The sequence below is a fragment of the Oncorhynchus mykiss genome, chromosome 6, assembly GCF_013265735.2.
Source record: "Oncorhynchus mykiss isolate Arlee chromosome 6, USDA_OmykA_1.1, whole genome shotgun sequence".
NCBI lineage: Eukaryota > Metazoa > Chordata > Actinopteri > Salmoniformes > Salmonidae > Oncorhynchus > Oncorhynchus mykiss.
This window is the reverse complement of record NC_048570.1, coordinates 35,039,264-35,064,811: the sequence shown is the minus strand read 5'-3', so window position 1 is coordinate 35,064,811 and position 25,548 is coordinate 35,039,264. Positions and strand designations below refer to the sequence as shown.

Sequence of the window (25,548 nt, the reverse complement as noted above, 5' to 3'; positions counted from 1 at the left end):
CAGGGCGAACAAGGCCGTGGGCTCCTTTAACTGTCTGAGAGGAATGTCATGTTCCCGAGCCCAGGTCTCGTCCATAAAACAGCCCTCCGCCCCAGAGTCTATTAAGGCACTGCAGGAAGCTGACGAACCGGTCCAGCGTAGATGGACCGACAAGGTAGTGCAGGATCTTGAAGGAGAGACAGGAGTAGTAGCGCTCACCAGTAGCCCTCCGCTTACTGACGAGCTCTGGCCTTTTACTGGACATGAAGTGACAAAATGACCAGCGGCACCGCAATAGAGACAGAGGCGGTTGGTGATTCTCCATTCCCTCTCCTTAGTCGAGATGCGGATACCTCCCAGCTGCATGGGCTCAGCACCCGAGCCGGCAGAGGAAGATGGTAGTGATGCGGAGAGGGAGGCGACGGAGAGCGCGAGCTCCTTTCCACGAGCTCGGTGACGAAGATCAACCCGTCGCTCAATGCGAATAGCGAGTTCAATCAAGGAATCCACGCTGGAAGGAACCTCCCGGGAGAGAATCTCATCCTTTACCTCTGCGCGGAAACCCTCCAGAAGACGAGCGAGCAAGGCCGGCTCGTTCCAGCCACTGGAGACAGCAAGAGTGCGAAACTCAATAGAGTAGTCTGTTATGGATCGATTGCCTTGACATAGGGAAGACAGGGCCCTGGAAGCCTCCTCCCCAAAAACAGATCGATCAAAAACCCGTATCATCTCCTCCTTAAAGTCTTGATACTGGTTAGTACACTCAGCCCTTGCCTCCCAGATTGCCGTGCCCCACTCACGAGCCCGTCCAATAAGGAGAGATATGACGTAGGCGACACGAGCAGTGCTCCTGGAGTAAGTGTTGGGCTGGAGAGAAAACACAATATCACACTGGGTGAGGAACGAGCGGCATTCAGTGGGCTCCCCAGAGTAACACGGCGGGTTATTGATTCTGGGCTCCGGAGATTCGAAAGCCCTGGAAGTGGCCGGTGGATCGAGGCGGAGATGGTGAACCTGTTCTGTGAGGTTGGAGACTTGGGTGGCCAGGGTCTCAACGGCATGTCGAGCAGCAGACAATTCCTGCTTGTGTCTGCCTAGCATCGCTCCCTGGATCTCGACGGCTGAGTGGAGAGGATCCGAAGTCGCTGGGTCCATTCTTGGTCGGATTCTTCTGTTACGGTGCGTGAATGAGGACCCAAAAGCGAATCAACTTAAACAGAGCTTCTTTAATTACCAAACATAGGTAGGCTCAGATGGACCGGCAGATTCCGACAGGACAGGACAAGGTTACAGCAAACATGACGGCAGTCTGGTTCAGGCATGAATGACACAAACAAACAAGAATCCGACAAGGACAGGAGCAGAAACAGAGAGAGATATAGGGACCTAATCAGAGGGAAAAAGGGAACAGGTGGGGAACGGGGTGAATGGGTAGTTAGAGGAGACAAGGGACAGCTGGGGGAAAGCGGGGGAGAAAAGGTAACCTAACACGACCAGCAGAGGGAGACAGGGTGAAGGGAAAGGACAGAGACAAGACAACATGACAGTACATGACACATACTGTCCATAATTTAACAAAGGGGTTGAATACTTATTGACTCAAGACATTTCAGCTTTCCTTTTGTATTAATTAGTAAATGTTTCAAAAAACATAATTTAACTTTGACATTATAGGGTATTGTGTGTAGGCCAGTGACACAAAATCTTCAAGCTGTAACAAAACAAAATGTGGAAAAAGTCAAGGGGTGTGAAGGCACTGTAAATAGTTCACCAAATAGCTACCTATCTGCATTTATACTATCTGCATTTATACTATCTGCATTTATACTATCTGCATTTATACTATCTGCATTTATACTATCTGCATTTATACTATCTGCATTTATACTATCTGCATTTATACTATCTGCATTGAACCCTTTTTGCACCAACTTTTTTGACTCATCACATATGCTGCTGCTACTGTTTACTATCTGCCACTTTATGTCTCGTTATACTGTATGTACACTAGGGGTGTCCCTGACCTCAACAAAAATACTGGTCGACCAATCAATTTATTTTTTGCATTTTAGATGACTACTTCATGAAGCTGGTTGAGAGAATGCCAAGAGTGTACAAAGCTGTCATCAGGGCAAAGGGTGGCTACTTTGAAGAATCTAAAATCGATATTTTTTGGGGTTACTAGATGATTCCATATGTGTTATTTCATAGTTTTGATGTCTTCACTATTATTCTGCAATGTAGAATATAGTCAAACAAAGAAAAAGCAGGGAATGAGTAGGTGTGTCCAAACATTTGACTGGTGCTGTATATGGATGATGCATAAAGTCAGGCACATTTAACAGTCAGGCTTTTGATTATAGACCTAAATAAGTTGGGGTTTCCTCTCTCCTCACAATTCTTAGGCAATTAAGGCATGTAATAGAACCATATACAATTTCTGTGGCACATGTCTTAAGAGTGATGGACTGTCCCATTCCCACGGCCTCCACAATGGATTAGTCTCTAGGCGCGAATCAGACAGGCGTCTTGTTGCACCTTGATTAAAACAAAATGTTGTTGCTATATGCTTGACTAAAGAAATCTCGGTCGACCAACAGCTATCGACCAATCAATCGACCAGTTGACCACATGGGGTCAGCCCTAATGTACATATCTACCTCGATTATCTGGCAACCCTGCACATTGAACTGGTGCTCCTTGTATATTGCCATGTTATCATATTTCATTTTGTTTTTATTATTACTTTCATTATTACGTTTTTTACTTGTCTATTACTTCTCTATTGTCTTTCTCTCTGCATTGTTGGGAAGGGCCCGTAAGTAAGCATTTCACTGATAGTGCACAACTGTTATTTATTTACAAAGCATGTAGCAAATAACATGTGATTTTGACTGAATCTAAACTGGCCCACCGCCCTCTAAAGACACGTTAAGTTGCGGTTTCCTTTATTTTGGCAGTTGCCTGTGTGTTTTCCTTGTTAGTTTCTTTCTTTTCTGTTACTTATCTGTGGGACGCAAATGCTCAACAGTAGTGGGACCAGCAGCGTTGTGGCTCCATTATAGCTCCTCCTCATCTCCTCTCACTTTTCTTCTTCAGTCGGGAACTCAACATTTGTTATTCACAACTCCTCAAGTACAAGTGATGTGGTGGGGAAAGATAAACAGAAAAAAGTCGTACCTTGTCATCAACGTCACTCTCGCTGTCACACTGCAAGGGAAGAGGAAGGGAAAACATGAGGAATTATTCATTTTATCCCCCCCCCCCCCCCCCACCACCACCAACAACCTCATAATCAGTGCAGATGTTATTTTTATGGGAGACTTCTTGTTCAGTGACAGCTTTCAACACAAATGAAGGGAGATGAAGGGAGAGAAAGTGTCGCGTTTGAGAGAGCTTTCAGGGTTCTAAAGGAGTACACAATACAATACAATAACGCTATTCTTGAGTTTTCTGTGCAAATACCATAGTTTACAAAAAGTGGAAAACACATATCAGTATAGAGTGTCGCGTGTCCATTTTGCAATCAACAGAAAAGTGTCCTTCACTCTTTTGATTAGAATATGAATTGTGCTTTCCACACATCATCAGACCATCATATCCTATAACCAACATTCTACCTTAGTATGTTAACATGAATGTATTTCACATTTGGTTCTAAAAAAGGACTAAAACTTTTGAAATGCAAATGTGCAATTATGCCCACAATGTATATAACCACTTGTCTCCTGCATGGCTAGCATCCCTTTATAAAGGCACAAAAGCTGATCTCTCATTTAATCTCTACTTCCATTTCTCACGTTCATTAGGTGTTAATAGTGAATAAATGCTCCTCCAGGTCGCTCCTCTCTCACTACAATGGGAAGTGAAGTTGTGGAAACAGGAGTGGACCGGTTGGTCAGACCTCCTGGACCTCACAGTGGGGGAGCCAGGGAGAAAAGAGAAAAGCTATTCACGCAAAGAGCCATGGAGAAGAGAAGAAGAGAAGGTCCCCCCGAAAAACACTGCCGGCCTGGCTTCAATCTGTCAATTAAGTTTCTGTGGCAACATATTTAAGTGCCCCTCTTTATTTTGTTTAACTCCTTTTCAGAGCCCCGGCACAAAGGGAGACTTTGGGTCAAAAGAGGCACAGCGGCCCTTTGTGTTGTAGCGTGGTGGGTCTAAATGTATAATTAAGTAACGAGTACCAATCAGCACTACAGACCAGACCTGGGTTCAAATACTAGGCGAAATCTTTCAAAAACAGTTAGCATTTGCTTTAGTCTGCCTGGAAGTGCAGGTCGGGGCGGGGTTTGCACTTTTGCGACTATTCTATTTGTTCTATTGCAACTGGAAAACTCAATCAAGCCCAGCTTAAGTATTTGAAATGATTTCAAATAGTATTTGAACCCAAGCCTGATACAGTCCAGAGGTAAGGATGTCTCCAGAGAGCTACTCTTATGCCCTTGAATCTTCCCATTCTGTGGGTGAATGGCAGAAGACTTTCTCTGACTGGGGAGAGTGGTAAAGTCAAGAGATTCTGTGGCTCAACATGATATGAATGACCGTGTGTGTGCGTTTTACATCTGTCTATATAACATCTTAAGGCCATGCTGAAGTCCTAACCTTCCATTTTAAGCCATTCTTCCAGAAGAAAGGGAGTCGAAACATTTACACTGGAGGCCAGATCAATGGAAAAGAGAGAACACACTTATTAATGCATTGATTTCCTTTCTATAACTGGCCATTGTTGATAGTAGAGGCAGTGAGTGAATGATAGAGAGAGACTGGGAGACACAGACACACATATATATATATATATATAGCAAGAGAGAAACAGAAAGAGAATGAGAAAGAGAGGGAAAGACAGGAAATCAAATGGCCCTGACTTTGGAAAGCATGTTTAAATGTTCCATTGTATACAATCAGTGTGTGTGTGTGTGTGTGTGTGTGTGTGTGTGTGTGTGTGTGTGTGTGTGTGTGTGTGTGTGTGTGTGTGTGTGTGTGTGTGTGGGTGTGTGTGTGTATGCACATGTCTATGTGTGTGAGTTCAGGATTAGAGAAAAAAAGCCTGCTTGCTGTCTGTACCTTAATTCTCCAGGGAATGTTTGCAAACCCTAATTTCAGGGCTTTACTTGTCAAAATACATTATAGGTACGTGGTATTAAAGAAACTGGAAGTGGCTAAGGCTCCCTGTCAATCAACTTCCCATTCAGCATGGGGAGTTCTCTGCAAATTGATTGTCACACATTTCTACCCAGATGAGCCTGTTACTGACTCAACACAACCTGTAATCAAGCAGCATTTGTCTCTCTCTCACAAGTCATTTGTTTTTTAAAAATCACCACATTCAAAAAAACTGCAGACTTTCTCCTAGATTTGCCTGTTGACATTGCGCCTGGAAGTAAATGGATCCTGGTTTGAGATCATACCCAGGGAACTGGGAGAAATGTGTTCTTAGTATGCACCACAACGGCTGCCTGCTGCTGCCGGGCGGCTCACACAGTGATGCTACTTCCCCCTGTTATTGGGGCCGGGCTGAAGCCCTGCATGTGCGGTGGAGAGGAACAGGTGGATTCTGGCTGCAGCTGAATTCCCCAAGCACAGACCTGCAGGCTGGTCTTACTGAGGATGAGGATGAGAGCAGAGGATAAGGGAGCCACAGAGTGCTGCTGCCAGTGCACTGGAGAGGAGGAGAAGGAAAAATAATATCGAAATAGCACAGCAGGGCTCTCATCCCCCCACCTCACCAATCTCTTTAAGAGACATTTCCTGCAGCAGAGTGTAAATAGAGGACTAGAGGAAGGATGGGGTTGTTCTCAGCAGGATAGGAGTTTCTAGTCAAAAGTGACAACAAAAAAACAAAAGCATTAAACACATAGTGGGGACATGGTGGTGGCTCCTGAGGAGATGAAAGAGGTCTGTCAGGGCTGTGTTTGGTTAGCATGGGTCCAGGTTATAACTACATACTATTATAGGTCTACACCGAGTCTATGCTAGGTCTACATTGCGCCGATGTGGGGAAGGGCTACAGTGGGGGCTGCATTAGGCCAATGCCTTCCTGTGCAACAGGGTTCTCTCGCTGTTCAACTTAGAAGAGATCCTCTGTGCTGTAGCAGTCAACTAGGGCCAAGCCAGGAAAGAGAACACATCAGCCAAATGGGTAAAAATGGAAAACCACAAACACACCAACCTCCCCTAACCAACAGCAGGACAGCAGGCCAGGCCAGTCAGAGGGGACGTTGTTAAAAACCGAGAGATATGTTGCTCGCAAAATTCCCTGACAGGAGCCCCAGCGGATCCACCCTCTCATGGATATTCAAAAACAACCCCCACCAAAAAAGAAAAAAATGAGAGAAGATAGAGAAAACCTGGCTACTGGTTCAGAGGCAGGCGGAGCGAGGAGCAACATCTGCACCTGGCAACCGCTGCCGCAGTGAGAAGAAATCAGGGAATAGCTTCACCGGATGGCTCAGTCTCCCTTCCCTCTCCTCCCCTCCACACCTCAGATGGATGGTTTTGACATTTACACAGCTTTCAACACTTTAGGAGCAGGAGATGTATTTTGACAGAAGAGAGAAACACCAGTACAGACTGGACCCGGGTCGGGTCTCAGTGCTAGGCTAGCCCCAAGACGACCCCAAATCTCAGACCTGGAATGAGGCAACAGGGCTGAGGAGGGAGACAGGCGGCTTCAGGATTTTTTTTGTTGTTGCAGATTTGGTAATAGACGTGTGGGGGAAGACAATAAGTGCTACGCATCCCGGAGCACATTAAAAAACGACTGGCCAAATTAATCACACAGTTCCACCCGTCACATTCTGGGGAGACTTGCGATAAATTTGCCTCGAAGATAGAGGGAGAAACTTTTCCGGCGACATAAATACTGGCACAGCGTCAATGTCTGTCGGGGCTGTCTGCTTGAATACTGATTGGGGCCATCCTGGCTGTGAGATATCCACAAGGATGTAAAAAAAAAGAACGGAGGCTTGTGGCGCATACATTTCACTGCCAGCTTGTGCTCCAAAAATTCAACTGTGACATTATACTGAAACTATTCCTATTTGTGCCTCAGTCAAATAAAATAGTCTCAGAACTACCAGCACCCACAGATATGATAAGACCTCATATTCACTATTGACAAAGCCAAAAGGCTGAGACAGTTGTCAGAGAGAATGGCCTGAAAGGCCAGGTACTGTTTTCCTCAGTCCTAAACGGCCATCTTGGTTTATTATAGGAGAACGTGGTGAAAAGCACAAATTTCATACTGTGTCAGAGCTCAGAAGCACTCTCTGTAGGCCTTATTGCCCATCCAGATACACAGGGATCTAATGGTAGCTTTACCCAAGAAACAGCCACAATTTCCTCCACCTCAATTTCCCTCCTGTGGTTCCGGAGATGAGGTGTGTGATATTGGGTGTGTCCCAAATGTCACCGAAGCGGAAAATATTTTTGATACCTCAGATTGTTCTGGCAAGTCTCACATAGAAACTTAAGTGAGAGGAAGGATGTTTGACATGCTTTTTACATTAGTATGGCAAACCATTTTTTGAAGAAAATCATGATTAAAGTGGCCATTTTAGGCCCTTTTATAGACCTATACATGCCTCCTGTAAGACCTGACGATCCGTGTACCCTACATGATACAGACAACATACTGGTGTCATTGTGCTCCTTAGAGTGTTCTCCAACATATGGAATATGTTTAGATTCTGAAATACACATTTTCCAATGCATTTATCCAACATTAAAAATATGAATATTTTAAAACGACCCCTTTTTGATTCTTTTGTTTGGAAAAAATATCATCGACAAGTACATCAAATGTCCAGGGGGCTCTCTGCTAAAAGTTCTGATCAATTTTATGAGCACCACCAACACAGTGGATGGCAAATAGAATCAAAGGGAATTCCTTCTGCTGGTGATTTGCTGAATATGCAATCCTAAAAGAGGGCTGTGATTGGTTAATGACCTAAAATGTAAATTTCTATGTCAAAAATGGGTCATTTCAATAAAAGTACCAGAGAGCCCACTCTGGAGTTTGAAGAGTATATGGTTCCAGACAATATTTCTAAACAAATAAGCAAAATCAAAAACGATAGTTTTGAGATATTCATCTAAATATTTTTCACGTGAAAATGTGTAATTCAGAATGTAGACGTACTCCATATGTTAGAGCCCACTATAATGAGTATAACGACACCAAGGTGTTGTCTGTATCATGTACGGTTCAGGGATCACTATGCATACATCGTGATTCAAAAATCTATAAATTGTGATACAAATGTAAAAAGTGTGTCTAACATCCTTCCTCTCAAGGACGTTTCTAAGAATTGCCAGAACAGTCTTAGATACCCCAAAAAATTTTTTGCTCCCGTTGGCGTGGAATCGCACAATAGGGTACCTTTTAGGGGGCAGATTTTGGCCCTTGCTTGGGTACCCTGCCACTGTCGCCACTCCTAGGGCCGCAGGACCACCAACCACCAGGCAGGCATGTTGTTAGCAGCAGCACTGGACGTTTCTATTGCACCACCGAGCACGGCACAAGGTTAAGCACTTCTTCCTACAGGACTCACACATCCATAATTCAAGGAGCCGATGTTTCTCGCAGGCTCCTGTGTTTTCAGCCCCCTCTCAGTCTCAACACCATCCACGGGAGAAAGAGAGGGAGAAACATAATGATGAGTCATCGCAGAGGCTCGGGGGTGGGAGAGGTTGAGACGACGCTGAGGTTATCCTGATTGTGTGACAAACAAGGGGGAAATTCGATAAACAAACCTCTCTTCTGGGCGCCAATGGAAGAGCGCACAATGCCCTGGGTTTGCTGTCAACCAAAGGCGGAACAAAAACGGAACGAAAACAAAAAATGCAACATTTTCAATAGAGAGAGGTCAGTGGTAACGTTATGTTCTCCAACAGTAAATAAAATAGTTTACTGACACCACAGAGTTCATAGTCTCTAACACTGGGCTTTGCCGTTGACGCGACTACCAGTGTCACCACCACTCAACCTTCTTAACCTTTGAGAAGACAAAATAACTAAATGAAGCAATTCCTCATAACCCCTCCTGGCACCTGCATATGGGTCCTGCACTCTGACTTGACCAAAGACTCAGATCTATTCAGGCATTTGACCTTGCCTGGGGGCTGCGCGGAAAGTCAGGGGCCTAATTTATAAACCGTGTGTACGTACATACAGTTGAAACCAGAGGTATACACACACTTAGGTTGGAGTCATTAAAACTCATCTTTCAATCACTCACAAATTTGTTGTTAACAAACTATAGTTTTGGCAAGTTGGGGTTAGGACATTGTTTACAGATTATTTCACTAATAATTCACTGTATCACAATTCCTGTGGGTCAGAAGTTTACATACACTAAGTTGACTGTGCCTTTAAACAGCTTCTGATGAGCTAATTGACATCATTTGAGTCAATTGGAGGTGTACCTGCGGATGTATTTCAAGGCCTACCTTCAAAGTCTTTGCTTGACAAAAAATCAAAAGAAATCAGCCAAAACCTCAGAAAAAGTATTGTAGACCTCCACAAGTCTGGTTCATCCTTGGGAGCAATTTCCAAGCGCCTGAAGGTACCACGTTCATCTGTACAAACAATAGTACGCAAGTATAAACACCATGGGACCACGCAGCCATCATACCGCTCAGGAAGGAGACGCGTTCTGTCTCCTAGAGATGAACGTACTTTGGTGCGAAAAGTGCAAATCAATCACAGAACAACAACAAAGGACCTTGTGAAGATGCTGGACGAAACAGGTGTGAAAGTATCAATATCCACAGTCAAACAAGTCCTTTATCGTCATAATCTGAAAGGCCGCTTAGGAAGGAAGAAGCCACTGCTACAAAACAGCCATAAAAAAGCCAGACTACGGTTTGCAACTGCAAGTGGGAACAAAGATCATACTTTTTGAAGAAATGTCCTCTGGTCTGACGAAACAAAAATAGAACTGTTTGGCCATAATGACCATCGTTATGTTTGGAGGAAAAAGGGGAAGGCTTGCAAACCGAAGAACACCATCCCAACTGTGAAGAACGGGGGTGGCAGCATCATGTTGTGGGGGTGCTTTGCTGCAGGAAGGACTGGTGCACTTCACAAAATAGATGGCTTCATGAGGCAGGAAAATTATGTGGATATATTGAAGCAACATTTCAAGACATCCGTCAGGAAGTTAAACTTGGTCTCAAATGGGTCTTCCAAATGGACAATGACCCCAAGCATACTTCCAAAATTGTGGAAAAATGGCTTAAGGACAACAAAGTCAAGGTATTGGAGTGGCCATCACAAAGCCCTGACCTCAATCCCATAGAAAATGTATGGGCAGAACTGAAAAAGCATGTGCGAGCAAGGAGGCCTACAAACCTGACTCAGTTACACCAGCTCTGTCAGGAGGATTGGGCCAAAATTCACCCAACTTATTGTGGGAAGCTTGTGGAAGGCTACCCAAAATGTTTGACGTAAGTTAAACAATTTAATGGCAATGCTACCAAATACTAATTGAGTGTATGTAAACTTCTGACTCACTGGGAATGTGATTAAATAAATACAAGCTGAAATAAATCATTCTCTCTACTATTATTCTGACATATCACATTCTTAAAATAAAGTGGTGATCCTAACTGACATATGGCAGGGGATTTTTACTAGGATTAAATGTCAGGAATTGTGAAAAACTGAGTTTAAATGTACTTGGCTGAGGTGTATGTAAAATTCGGATTTCAACTGTATATACCCCAAAATGTATGTGCACAATTTTTCACGCAAAAGTTGGCATTTATAATAATTTTATTATATGTGCTCACCTCCCCGTAATCTTTAAACCATGCGTACGCACACCTGCCAGTGGTTAAAATATTGCATTGCCAGCTGGAAAGTAGGTCAAAGTATTTGATGCAAATCGGGGATATGATGAAAAGCTTATTCAGAAAAAACAAAAAACAAAAAAACATATTAGCAAGAATGCAGCCATTTGCCGATTGTGAGAAGAGAAGAAGAGAAAATCTGTGTTTTATTTTTAGAATCTAAAATAATTAGACAGGAATCCTTTTCCTATTTATTTTATTTTCATAACCATTGCAAACTAAATTCCTCACCTTTTCTGGCCGTAAATAGATACAGGAGACTAAATGTATTTCAAGTTTTGCAATATCATCGGCAGCGCGGTTTATAATACAGGTATACAGTTGCATTTAACAGCTGAACAGTCGATCTTTTACATTGAAGTGGGCCTTAGTAAGCTACTGTAAGTAGTGTAATTGACAGTCCATTATCCAGATACAGAATAAATGACCGCTAGAGATTAAAACATTCTACCAACAGAGTAAATAGACTGGTAGCTTGTGTAAAATATTTGACAGTATGAGTAGGCTACAGTATAGGTGTGTGATAGGAGTGTGACATCATTGCCGATTTAATCTCAGAGCCTATACCAAGGCAGGGCATAGAAACCCAATAATCTATTGATAAACTAAATATTGAACAACAATTTGTCTTCTGCGTGCTGTGGCCTAATGCCAATAGTTACAAATTATACAGCGAATAAAGGGCATTACTGTCACCATAAAAGGTGAACGGGGGGGGGGGGGGGGGGGGGGGGGGGGGGGGGGGGGGGGTTCCCGGCAGAGTTTCAATGCTCGTTCACGGGCGCCGTTTTATGACAGGTCTGATTTAGAACAGGAAACAGGAAACGGTGTATGCCGTTGCGCCAACCTTCTAAATGTCAATAGTTTGGAAACGAGCAGTCTTTTCAGAATCGGTGCACGCAGATTATTTTGGGGAAATTTACGCAACGGTTATAAATGAGGCCCCAAGTGATTACCAGGGGTCAGACCCAGGGCTGGGGATTAGGGATGTATTGATCCAGCTGAAGATGGACGCTCAGAGTGAAAAGTGCCCACGGGCGGAAATTATATCGACCACAAGAAGAAAAGGCCCCGGCTCTGATGTAAACCCATGTTTGAGCTGGGGACCTCTGAGATGGCTGTACAAACAGAGAGCTGAGTTGAGAGCGAGAGAGAGAGAAGCATAGCGAGACAGGGGCTGAGAGCAGCTCTTTACATTAGACAGACACCAAGGTTCCTTCCCTGGGAGGAGCTGAGGAGCTGACACACTTCAGGGAGCTGAATAACAGACCATGTAAATCAACCAGAGTGATGAAAGATATAGGCCTGACCCCCGACACTGCCAGGCCAAGCCAAGCCAAGCACGGCTTTACAAAACCCAGATCCCGTGCAAACAGCCTCCTTCAGGGACAGCCAGCCCAGCCCAGCGCTTCACTTCCAGAGCAGTGTAGAGCATGTGGTCAGAAGACAGGCAGGAGGGAGGGAAACAGAAGGGGGGGGTTCCCCCCTATTACATTAAAAGAGTGCCTTCCCACTGTGCACACGCTGGTTGAATCAATGTTGTTTCCACGTCATTTCAATGAAATTATGTTGAACCAACGTGGAATAGACATTGAATTGACGTCTGTTCCCAGTGGGTTGTGCCTTCCAACTTGAAATCCCTCAGCCTTTGCTTTCAGCACTCGCTAGAGGTGGGGGGCTGGAGGGGTGTTGGCGGTCTCTCACAGTAGTCTGGCAGGGAGAGGAGCAGACTCTAATGGGACTGATAGGAGAGAGATTGGGGAGCATTTATTCATGAGGAAAAAAAACAAGCTGCCAAAAAGCCAGCAGAAAAGGGATTGGGAATCCACAATGGTATTATGAATACGCAACAGCCCTAGGAGAGAGAAAAGAAATGGAGGCGCTAGGGGAGTACGAGAGAATTGGACAGAGAAAGAAGGGGGAAATAGAGAGAGAGAGGGAGAGAGAGGGAGGTGAGATAGAGAAAGAGAAAAATACTGATTTACAGCGTCCATTTTAGCAGCTCATCTTACATTTAGCGCCCATTGGCTTTCTGTTTTCTCCCCTGACCCTCTCCTCTCTCTCTCTCCTTCGCTGCTTCCAGATAACTCCTCAACCACCACCAGTAGCAGCCCCCTCCCTGTCAGAGACACACACCCACCCACACACATAAACCCTGTTTTAACACGGCTCCTGGCCCCCACCGCAGAGCAGAGCTGTAGTAGCAGCAGAAAGCAGGCACTGGGCATTGCAAATTTAAGTCGGGTGTAGGAGAAATTAGCAGAGGAAGGAAGGAAATGGGATGTTGACTTGAACTGGCCCTGAGGGCAGCTGAGAGTCTCCCTTCTCAGCTCGGCTCCGCTGGCTACCTGACAGTTTGATGGAGTGAGTGGAGGCTTCCCTGAGGCCCGTCTCTCACACTGATGTAGCTCAGTGAGGAACAGATTGAGCCTCCGGGCATTGCTTTACACAGTTACTCTCTCTCTCTCTCTCTCTCTCTCTCTCTCTCTCACTCTCTCGGAGAAAGGGGGAGGGAGACACAGACATGCAATACATACACACACCGCACACATACTCCCCCTTCCCTGTATCTCTCCCTCCCTTGGACAGCATTGTGATTAGCACTAGAGATGCCGTTAACAGAGTTCCAGCATACGCACAGGGGGAGAGAGAGAGAGAGGTAGGGAGGGAGAGACGGAGGGAGAGTGAGTGAGAAAGAGATAAATAAATAGGAGCTAGGGAGAGAGGGGGGGGGAGTCAGGGGCTGTGAGGGAGCAGACAATGAAAAGAGTCTTGCGGCAGCCCACTGTGCGCTGGTCAAGAGAAGCATGTGCCGCCGGGGGGCTCTACTGCTAATTTCAGGGGGCAGCCAAGCGCTTCACGCTAGACTTGTCATTCGGCCAGAGGGGCATTCATGCTGGGTGACAGCAATTGCGAAAGCAGTCCATTCTACCCCCTCCCTCCCTTCCCTCTCGCCTCCCACCCTCTTTTCTCCTCTGCAATGATCAAAAACTGTCATAGGCAGGCTAAAGAATTACAAATGAGTGTCCTGTGGCACTGGCTGGGACTGGATTCAACTCTCCCTCTCTTCTCTCCTCCCTCTCTCCTCAGATGGCCAGGAGAGTGCATCTCATCTCCAACCCCCTGTCTGTCTGCAGGCTTTTGTACTGAAGCTTGCTCAACAACCAGTTAACACCGCATTAATCTACAACAAAACAACAGGGTTGATCCCAATCACAAATCTAATAGAAATACAAAATGTGAGCTCCTGTCCTGGAATGAGCAGAGAACAGCAGCTCTCACACTAACACTGCATCCTAAATGACACCCTATTCCCTAGAAAGTGCACTAGTTTTGACCATAGGGCTCTGGGACGCACGCACACTAAGGCCAAATCTCTCCCCTGTTACATGCTCTGTCTGTCTGTCTGTCTGTCTGTCTGTCTGTCTGTCTGTCTGTCTGTCTGTCTGTCTGTCTGTCTGTCGTAGAGACAAAACTGCTGGCCAACAGATTTAATCAGTGACATCGACTTCCAGAGGATTTGGCTTGCCCTTGGGTTACTTCTGAACTTGGATAGAAATGGAGAACAAAGTCATTGGAAATCATTAGGGGGTAGTGTAAGGAAGACAGAGCAGAAGTCTGGTCTTCGCTGTGGTGCAAAACAAACTTTCCTCACCCTTGACTGTGGTGCTCATCAGGAAGACTAGGCTACTGTTTAGAAAATAAAAGATCAGGCACTTGTTTACCACGGCACTACTGACAGCTATGGAGAGAATGAATAGCACTACTAGAGAGAGAGAGAGAGAGAGAGAGAGAGAGAGAGAGAGAGAGAGAGAGAGAGAGAGAGAGAGAGAGAGAGAGAGAGAGAGAGAGAGAGAGAGAGAGAGAGAGAGAGAGAGAGAGAGAGAGAGAGAGAGAGAGAGAGAGAGAGAGAGAGAGAGAGAGAGAGAGAGAGAGAGAGAGAGAGAGAGAGAGATGTTAACAGCTGGTTCTATCCTCCTTTTTTAAAGCGGTGTCTGCCTCAGATATGTCAACTGAGAGAGAGAGAAAGATGGGGGAGAGGAAATAGACAGAAGCAAGAGGGATGAAAGGAGGAGGGTGAGAGATGTAGATGGTAATGAAGGGTTGGAGGGGTGGGGGTTGAATTAACCTGAGAGCAAGAAGGAAACTTCTGTTATCTTTCCAAACAAGCTATCACGAGAGATGGAGTAGGGAAGAGAGAGGGAGAAGGGAAGAGAGAGGGAGAAGGGAAGAGAGGGATGGAGCATGGAAGAGAGGGATGGAGAAGGGAAGAGAGGGATGGAGAAGGGAAGAGAGGGATTGAGCAGGGAAGAGAGATGGAGAAGGGATTAGAGGGATGCAGAAGGGAAGAGAGGGATGGAGCATGGACGAGAGGGATGGAGAAGGGAAGAGAGGGATGGAGCAGGGAAGAGAGATGGAGAATGGAAGAGAGGGATGGAGAAGGGAAGAGAGGGATGGAGTAGGGAAGGTGAGAGGGAGAAGGGAAGAGAGGGATGGAGAAGAGAAGAGAGGGATGGAGAAGGGAAGAGAGGGATGGAGTAGGGAAGGTGAGGGGGAGAAGGGAAGAGAGGGATGGAGAAGGGAAGAGAGGGATTGAGCAGGGAAGAGAGGGATGGAGCAGGGAAGAGAGATGGAGAAGGGATTAGAGGGATGCAGAAGGGAAGAGAGGGATGGAGCAGGGAAGAGAGGGATGGAGCAGGGAAGAGAGGGATGGAGCAGGAAAGAGACATGGAGAAGGGAAGAGAGATGGAGAAGGGAAGAGAGGGATGGAGCAGGGAAGAGAGGGATGGAGAAGAGAAGAGAGGGATGGAGCATGGAAGAGAGATGGAGAAGGGAAGAGAGGGATGGAGAAGAGAAGAGAGGGATGGAGCATGGAAGAGAGGGATGGAGCATGGAAGAGAGATGGAGAAGAGAAGAGAGGGATGGAGAAGGGAAGAGAGGGATGGAGTAGGGAAGGTGAGAGGGAGAAGAGAAGAGAGGGATGGAGAAAGGAAGAGAGGGATGGAGTAGGGAAGGTGAGATGGAGAAGGGAAGAGAGGGATGGAGTAGGGAAGGTGAGATGGAGAAGGGAAGAGAGGGATGGAGTAGGGAAGGTGAGAGGGAGAAGGGAAGAGAGGGATGGAGTAGGGAAGGTGAGAGGGAGAAGGGAAGAGACGGATGGAGTAGGGAAGGTGAGAGGGAGAAGGAAAGATAGGGATGGAGAAGGGAAGAGAGGGATGGAGAAGGGAAGAGAGGGATGGAGAAGGGAAGATAGGGATGGAGCAGGGGAGATAGGGATGGAGCAGGGGAGATAGGGATGGAGCAGGGAAGAGAGGAATAAGGGAAGAGAGGGATGGAGCAGGGAATAGAGATGGAGAAGGGAAGAGAAATGGAGAAGGGAAGAGAGATGGAGAAGAGAAGAGAGATGGAGAAGAGAAGAGAGGGATGGAGAAGGGAAGAGAGGGATGGAGAAGGGAAGAGAGATGGAGAAGGGAAGAGAGATGGAGAAGAGAAGAGAGGGATGGAGCAGGGAAGAGAGATGGAGAAGTGAAGAGAGATGGAGAAGGGAAGAGAGGGATGGAGCAGGGAAGAGAGGGAGAAGGGAAGAGAGATGGAGAAGGGAAGAGAGGGAGAAGGGAAGAGAGATGGAGAAGGGAAGAGAGGGAGAAGGGAAGAGAGATGGAGCAGGGAAGAGAGGGAGAAGGGAAGAGAGGGAGAAGGGAAGAGAGGGAGAAGGGAAGAGAGGGAGAAGGGAAGAGAGATGGAGAAGGGAAGAGAGGGAGAAGGAGCGAGAACAGAAAGAAGGGCAATTCCATGGTAACGGAATTTTATTTTAAAATATATATCAAACAGAAATAATTTTACAGGAAGAACTGTGTAATTCTGTTACCAAACTAAACTGCAGTTTTTCCAGTAATTCCTCATTTATTTTTTACTGTGTAAATTGTTCAAAGTGGTCATTGTGCATAGAGTTGAATGGTTTGTTAAACTTTGAAATCAATGGCTTGTGGTTGCCATACATATCAGCTTAAATCTGTTACCATGAAATTGCCCAGAGAGAGAGAGAGAGAGGCATGAGAGAGAGGGAGAAAGGAGGAGGAGGGGGTACAGTATTCACAGTGAACATCCTCAGGCTGTGAATAATTTAGTGGAGCACAGGGAAGACGAAACAAAGACGAACACAAAACACTGGCAGCGTTTGACCCAGAGCTGCAGCTACATCAGCACACATCACAGTTGAGAGATCCCTTTCTCTCTCGCTCCTCTCCCTCCCACTCTCTCTGTTTTTCGCTCTATCCCCTCCCTCTCTCCCCCTCAGAGCCAGCCAGTAAGGAAACAGCTGTGCTCTCTTCTTGTTTAGCCTCACAGTCTATGAGACCCAACAGAATGGCTGACAACTCAGTTCCATGTACATCCCACTGTCACTTCCCCCATTCATCCAGCCCCCCCCCCCCCCAGAGAGAGGAGAGAGACATGACGCTGTCTGCCACTGCTAATACTGAAGCAGGGAAGCTGGGCAATCTTCATGGAGCCCGGCCGTCCCTGCAGAGTGCAGACACAGTGCCCCTCACAGTCAGGAGCTCATCTCCTTTGCCAGACGTAGAGACAGCTCTGAGACAATGCAGCTGTGGATATGACAGGGCAGGGTAGGGTACTGCAGACAGTAGGGTTCTATAGCGCGGATGGAGCAGACCTCTGCTCTCTCCGTTATTAGGGGGAGGAGAGATTAAATGGAGCTGATTAAGCACACTTCGTCAGGGCACCATACATCACTGTGTGTGTGTGTGTGTGTGTGTGTGTGTGTGTGTGTGTGTGTGTGTGTGTGTGTGTGTGTGTGTGTGTGGTGCAGTGGGCTGAGGATGGCATCTACGGAGGGGGGGGACAGTTGGGTGGAGGGGAGTGGGTCGGCCGGAGGGGTGGGGTCCCGCCGCTCATCAACACTGCAGGGCGAGGTCATTTATTACCGTAATTAAAATGTGGCCATTTACAGTACGGAGCACTAAAATAATCTGAGCAAAAAAACAAAAACAAAACAACTAACATACTTTCTAATACAAACAGTTATTCTCTCTCCCCCTCTCTCTCTCTCTCTCTCTCTCTCTCTCTCTCTCTCTCTCTCTCTCTCTCTCTCTCTCTCCGTCTGTCTCTCTCCCCGTCTGTCTCTCTCCCCCTCTCTCTCTCTCTCTCTCTCTCCCTGTCTGTCTCTCTCCCCGTCTGTCTCTCTCCCCGTCTGTCTCTCTCCCCGTCTGTCTCTCTCCCCTCTCTCTCTCTCTCTCCCTGTCTGTTTCTCTCCCCGTCTGTCTCTCTCCCCGTCTGTCTCTCTCTCTCCCTTTGTCTTCCCTCTCTCTCCTCCTCTGTCTCCCCTCTCTCTCCTCCTCTGTCTCCCCTCTCTCTCCCCGTCTGTCTCTCTCTCTCCTCCTCTGTCTTCCCTCTCTCTCCTCCTCTGTCTCCCCTCTCTCTCCCCATCTGTCTCTCTCTCTCTCCCTTTGTCTTCCCTCTCTCTCCTCCTGTCTTCCCTCTCTCTCCTCCTCTGTCTCCTTTCTCTCTCCCCGTCTGTCTCTCTCTCTCCCTTTGTCTTCCCTCTCTCTCCTCCTCTGTCTCCCCTCTCTCTCCCCCTCTGTCTCCCCTCTCTCTCCTCCTCTGTCTCCCCTCTCTCTCCTCCTCTGTCTCCCCTCTCTCTCCCCCTCTGTCTCCCTGACATTAATGGGAGGTCCCTTGTTTGTAAACGTGCCAAGTTGTGTGCACCACCGCAGGCTGTCTATTACAGCAGCCCTCTGGGATGCCTGCTCCATATGGCTCCACATATGGCACTCAGCAGCATCAATTAATGTTGTTATAATACAGATTTTTATCAGCTGCGTTTTCACTCCTTCCCTCCTCTCTTTTACCTTCGATTCTCTTCACTTCGTCCCACTCTCTCTCCCTACCTCCTTTGCTTGTGTGCGTGCGTGTGTGCGTGTGTGTGTGCGTGCGTGCGTACGTGACGCTTTCGCCCGCCCTCCTTCCCCCGATTCCTCACAACCTGTCTTATCCCCTATCAGAGAAGTTGGGCTTTTGAGCTCACCTGTCAACGCTGCGTGGTGCTATAGAACCACATTCAAAGGCCCTGAAACATGGGGCTTTTGCTCCCTCCTGCTTTCATGCACTAGCTACAAAAGTTGCACAATTGTCAACGTGTCAGATTCTCCTACAGCAAAGGAAAGAAAAGCTTCTGAAATAGAAAAACTGCAAAAAGTGGAAAACACTTCAAGTGTACCAGGAAGGGAACATGTGTTGATGTAAATGTATAATCGTGACTATGGGGGTTGGATGAGTCCTCTATTCATCTCTCCCACCTCCTGTAGTGGTCACATCGGGTCAGCATTAGGCCTTATCAGAGGGATCATTTGTGCCTTAAGTGTGTACAGTACAAAGCCATCCTCACACAGACAGACACAGCGGAACAGGGTGGTTTCTAAACCGGAGTGACTTTGGTGTGCTGATCTGACGGGGAGGAGAACAAGAGAGCAGCAGAGAGCGGCGGCTGGGCTCAAAGTGCTCCCACGCCAACACGCACAGCAAGCTTCATCAGACAACGAGACAACGAGAGAACGCCACAATTAGAGGAGAGATCACTGGCAGCCCGGTGAGGAACGCTCCTCCCGAAACAAGAGCCCCCCCCCCCCCTTTAACGCAACGTAACTCTCTGGTTTTGAGGAAAAACACCCTCAAAGGGGCTTTAAAACGTTACGGATTGGCTAATCACTCTCAGGATGAAAGCGTTCCGAGGTGAGGAGCAGGCGCGTACGGCGGAGGCATCTGCGGAGAATTGGGGGAGACGACGGGGAGCTTCCTCATTCGGATTCTTCTGATTCCTGATTCTGATTGTTTTGTTTCAGCACCTCTTTTTGGTTTCAGGCAGGCAGTGAAGCCAGACAATGGAGGCAAGCAAAGGCAGGCCCGTCTGAAGGTGCAGTCAGACTCATGCTTTGTAGTGATATCTCCAGCAGCGCAATCTCATTACCGTGTGATGTTAGGAGGAGAGACGCAGCGCAGGGGTGGATTGTCATCGCGTAGCTGTCAAAAGTCCCAACAGGGGATAGAGATCCACTGACTAACTTCTCTGATCTATTACTGTATATCTCCCAGGCTAGGCTTTAGTTTAGCATGCTAACACAGTCTCGCGTCCCACAGGAGCCGGGAGTTAGAACCGCGGTAAGGAGGCACACTATGTTCCCCAGGCCCATAGAGCTGATTGGGATTCAACTCGGCAAATGAAGCCCTGCCTGTAACAAACAGTAAGTCTATAAATCGAATGTCCAAACCCCAGATGCAACTATAAATACTCTGTAATCCCGCATCTCTACGGTGGTGTTTGTTTCACTTTACGGTGGTTCACTTTCTGTTACAGTACATCTACTTCATTTGAACACATAGTGTATTACACAGCCTTAAGGTACAAACACAACCACAAACAAGAAGCTATTTGTGTCTTGAAGGTGAACAAGCTCCAGAGGGCCACGACATCCCACATCTCTCTGAAACTGGGTCGAGATCTCAGCTCAGAGGGTTCTACTTCCTATTAAATAATCCTTGCCAGTTCCTTTTGGGTGTCCTCTGTGTCCTCTCTAAGTTGATTTCACACGGGTCCCTCAGACCAAGCCTTCCGACGAAACGTTGCTTTATTTTCTGTTGAAGAGGCCAGCCAGAACCAGGGATTGATTGAGAAAAGAGCCCGGTTACCATGTGAACCCGGCCTGTTGCTGGGGAGACCGTCACAAAGTGCTTCCTGGGTAATTCTCGAGGTCACTGGTTTGGTTTGCGCTTGGCCGTGTGGTGCAGATGGGTCCACCCTCATTCGAGGCCCAGCGGGAGCTCTTTCATTAGGCACCGTGAATACCCTCATTCATCCCCCCAACCTCAATTGGTCACGCTGTGTCTATGCACAGGGCCCAGGACAAACGCCCCCCCCCCCCCCCCCCCCCCCCCCCCCCCCCCTCCCCTACCCACCTTCGTCATGGTGTTGTTTTTGTTCTGGCTCATGAAAGGTATTGTCAAGCCTCAGGCCCCAAGCTTGAGACTCACAAAACACACCAGTCAACACATACAGATTTGTGCTGGCCTGCAGAAACAGAGGAAAGGTAAGAGACTAACATTCCTTTGTTTTTGTTGTTTCTAAACCTTTTAAAATGACATTCGTGACCCTGCTTCATTTTGTTACGTGATATTGTGATCGAAAAAGCTCCCAATCTCATAACAGCCCTACATAGACAACAACTCTGACTTCACATCAGCACCATACTGTGCCACACTCCTGCTCACAGTTCAGCCTGCTGTATTCTGCAGACTCTAGCTCATAGAATGAAATAGAACACGCTGGCCTTGTTGTAGCGTAGCATTCATGCTGCTGTGTTCTCCATAGACAGAGCCTGGCTGAACAGCCTAGTTGAGCTCTGCTCTGGTCCATTCCAGTGCTAAGCCCCTCTGTCTGTCTGCTGAGCTGGGGCACTGCTGTAATGAAATGGATGTGCTTAGCCCATGCAGCTGCTGGGTGGGTCGGCCCTTCATTCTCCCCTCCGCCTCATCCCGGGCTCTAAGAGAGTCTCAGGTCTGTCCTAGTGAGAAGTGACTAATTTCGTCCAGTTGCTAGCGCCCCTGGAATGAGATCTGATTCAAGCAGTGACAGGCTGTGCAATCACTTATTTCTTCCCCCCCGTCTTTCCCTCCTCCACTAGGTTTACCCTTCCACTTCTCAGCCTACTGGGCTGTAGAATTGAGCGGACGCCGGGCAGGATACGGAATGAGACCTGGCATATTTTTTTACGCTGACGCTAACCTTGAGAAGAAGGGCTGCCTGCATGCAGCACCAGAGAAGGAGAAGGAGAGACAGCCATTTGGACTGGAGAATGAGAGGAGAAGGAGAGACAGCCATCTTGGACTGGAGAATGAGAGGAGAAGGAGAGACAGCCATCTTGGACTGGAGAAGGAGAGACAGCCATCTTGGACTAGAGAATGAGAGGAGAAGGAGAGACAGCCATCTTGGACTGGAGAATGAGAGGAGGAGGAGAGACAGCCCTCTTGGACTGGAGAATGAGAGAAGATGGAGAGAGCCATCTTGGACTGGAGAATGAGAGGAGAAGGAGAGACAGCCATCTTGGACTGGAGAATGAGAGGAGAAGGAGAGACAGCCATCTTGGACTGGAGAATGAGAGGAGGAGGAGAGACAGCCATCTTGGACTGGAGAATGAGAGGAGGAGAGACAGCCATCTTGGACTGGAGAATGAGAGGAGGAGGAGAGACCGCCATCTTGGACTGGAGAATGAGAGGAGGAGGAGAGACAGCCATCTTGGACTGGAGAATGAGAGGAGGAGGAGAGACCACCATCTTGGACTGGAGAATGAGAGGAGGAGGAGAGACAGCCATCTTGGACTGGAGAAGGAGAGGAGAAGGAGAGACAGCCATCTTGGACTGGAGAATGAGAGGAGGAGGAGAGACAGCCATCTTGGACTGGAGAATGAGAGGAGGAGGAGAGACAGCCATCTTGGACTGGAGAATGAGAGGAGGCGGAGAGACCACCATCTTGGACTGGAGAATGAGAGGAGGAGGAGGTGGGGTGGAATGACACTCCTTTATAAATCAAAGAGGACAACCTCCAAGAGGGAAGGAGGGTGACAACAGAGTCCATATGAGCACAGGCAGGGGGTGCGGGGGGTGTACCCATAACAAAAACATGGCAGGAGTCCTCAGTGATGTTTAATGCACCATTATATCCCACATTGGCTGCCGCTAGAAACAAGATGGCGGCAGGGTGGAAGACAGGTTTGATTAAGACTGGAGGCTTGTTTCCATTGACGCTCAGGAAGGCGCATGGCTGATGCACAAGACAGAAAGCGAGAGACAGAGAGAGACAGAGAGAGACAGAGCGAGAGGGAGAGAGACAGAAACAGAGACAAAGACAGAGAGAGAGAGAGACAGAGAGAGAGAGAGAGAGAGAGAGACAGAGAGACAGAGCGAGAGGTAGAGAGACAGAAACAGAGACAGAGACAGAGAAAGGCAGAGCAAGAGGGAGAGAGACAGAAACAGAGACAGAGAGAGAGACAGAGCGAGAGGGAGAGAGACAGAAACAGAGACAGAGAGAGACAGAGAGAGAGACAGAAACAGAGCAAGAGAGACAGAGAGACACAGAAACAGAGACAGAGAGAGAGACAGAGAGAGAGAGACAGAAAGAGAGACAGAGCGAGAGGGAGCGAGACAGAAACAGAGACAGAGAGACAGAGAGAGAGACAGAAACAGAGACAGAGAGAGAGAGAGAGAGACAGAAAGAGAGAGACAGAAACAGAGACAGAGAGAGAGAGAGAGAGAAACAGAGACAGAGAGAGAGAGACAGAAACAGAGAGAGAGAGACAGAAACAGAGACAGAGAGAGAGAGAGAGACAGAAACAGAGACAGAGAGAGAGAGAGACAGAAACAGAGACAGAGAGAGAGAGACAGAAACAGAGAGAGAGACAGAAACAGAGACAGAGAGACAGAGAGAGAGAGAGACAGAAACAGAGACAGAGACAGAAACAGAGACAGAAACAGAGACAGAGAGAGAGACAGAAACAGAGAGAGAGAGACATAAACAGAGAGAGAGAGACAGAAACAGAGACAGAGAGACAGAGAGAGAGAGAGACAGAGAGAGAGAGACAGAAACAGAGACAGAGAGACATAAACAGAGAGAGAAAGAGACAGAAACAGAGACAGAGAGAGAGAGACAGAAACAGACAGAGAGAGAGAGAGACAGAAACAGAGACAGAGAGAGAGACAGAAACAGAGAGAGAGACAGAAACAGAGAAAGAGAGACAGAGAGAGACAGAAACAGAGACAGAAACAGAGACAGAGAGAGAGACAGAGCGAGAGGGAGAGAGACAGAAACAGAGACAGAGAGAGAGACAGAGCGAGAGGGAGAGAGACAGAAACAGAGACAGAGAGAGACAGAGAGAGAGAGACAGAAACAGAGGAAGAGAGACAGAAACAGAGATAGAGAGACACAGAAACAGAGACAGAGAGAGAGACAGAGAGAGAGAGAGAGACAGAAAGAGAGACAGAGAGACAGAGAGAGAGAGACAGAGAGAGAGAGACAGAAACAGAGAGAGAGACAGAAACAGAGACAGAGAGAGAGAAACAGAGACAGAGTGACAGAGAGAGAGTGACAGAGAGAGAGAGACAGAAACAGAGACAGAGACAGAGAGAGAGAGAGACAGAGAGAGAGAGACAGAAACAGAGACAGAGACAGAAACAGAGACAGAAACAGAGACAGAGAGAGAGACAGAAACAGAGAGAGAGAGACAGAAACAGAGAGAGAGAGACAGAAACAGCGACAGAGAGACAGAGAGAGAGAGAGACAGAGAGAGAGAGACAGAAACAGAGACAGAGAGACAGAAACAGAGACAGAAAGAGAGAGAGACAGAAACAGAGAGAGAGAGACAGAAACAGAGACAGAGAGACACAGAGAGAGAGACAGAAACAGAGACAGAGAGACACAGAAACAGAGACAGAGAGACAGATAGAGACAGAGCGAGAGGGAGAGAGACAGAAACAGAGACAGAGAGACAGAGAGAGAGAGACAGAAAGAGAGAGACAGAAAGAGAGGGAGAGAGACAGAAACAGAGAGACAGAGAGAGAGAGACAGAGCAAGAGAGAGACAGAGCGAGAGGGAGAGAGACAGAAACAGAGACAGAGAGAGATAGAGACAGAAACAGAGACAGAGACAGAGAGAGCGACAGAAACAGAGACAGAGAGAGAGAGAGAGAGACAGACAGAGAGAGAAGGAGAGAGACAGAGAGAGAGGGAGAGAGAGACAGAGAGAGTGGGAGAGAGACAGAAACAGAGACAGAGAGAGAGAGAGACAGAAACAGAGACAGAGAGAGAGAGAGAGACAGAACCAGAGACAGTGAGAGAGAGAGAGAGAGAGAGAGAGAGAGAGAGAGGGAGAGAGAGAGACAGAAACAGAGACAGTGAGAAAGACAGAAACAGAGACAGAGAGAGAGAGAGACAGAAACAGAGACAGAGAGAGAGGGAGAGAGAGACAGAGAGAGAGGGAGAGAGACAGTAACAGAGACAGAGAGAGACAGAAACAGACAGAGAGAGAGAGAGGGAGAGAGAGACAGAGAGAGAGGGAGAGAGAGACAGAGAGAGAGGGAGAGAGACAGAAACAGAGACAGAGAGAGAGACAGAAACAGAGACAGAGAGAGAGAGAGACAGAAACAGAGACAGAGAGAGAGGGAGAGAGACAGAAACAGAGACAGAGAGAGACAGAAACAGACAGAGATAGAGAGAGGGAGAGAGACAGAGAGAGAGGGAGAGAGAGACAGAGAGAGAGGGAGAGAGACAGAAACAGAGACAGAGAGAGAGAATTTGGCTCTTTATTAGAGGTGATTAGTCTTTCCTCTCCTCCTCCTCTTGTCTTTATTTTGTAATGTGCTATCTGTTATTCCCTACCTGCATTCCACTATGCCACCTCAAGCCTCAACTAGTACAAAACATGGATTACGCTATGATGAACAATTTACATTTTTCACGTAATATTTAAAAATGTAATTTCTTTAAAAAGAAAACAACATCCCCTATTGCCTATCGTGTTAAGGAAAACAAAGAAGTCTTAAAATTAAATTAACTCTTGCGTGAGGCATATTTTAAACCCCCGCAATCATTTACCATGTAGAAAGAAATAAAACAACCCCCAGCCACAGTTATGATTTCAGCCCCTGTTCT

At 47.2% G+C, this 25,548-nt stretch overlaps 1 protein-coding gene across 8 annotated transcripts in view; it reads right to left on the bottom strand.

Annotated features, from left to right (window-relative positions):
- Positions 1 to 25,548, bottom strand: part of LOC110525840 (autism susceptibility gene 2 protein) — a 416,464-nt gene that overhangs the window by 136,637 nt on the left and 254,279 nt on the right. For all 8 annotated transcript variants that reach the window (XM_036979972.1, XM_036979971.1, XM_036979978.1 and 5 more), the window contains one exon: positions 3,160 to 3,189. In XM_036979972.1, the coding sequence (XP_036835867.1) occupies positions 3,160 to 3,189 (30 nt within the window). The remainder of the gene's footprint in view (positions 1 to 3,159; positions 3,190 to 25,548) is intronic.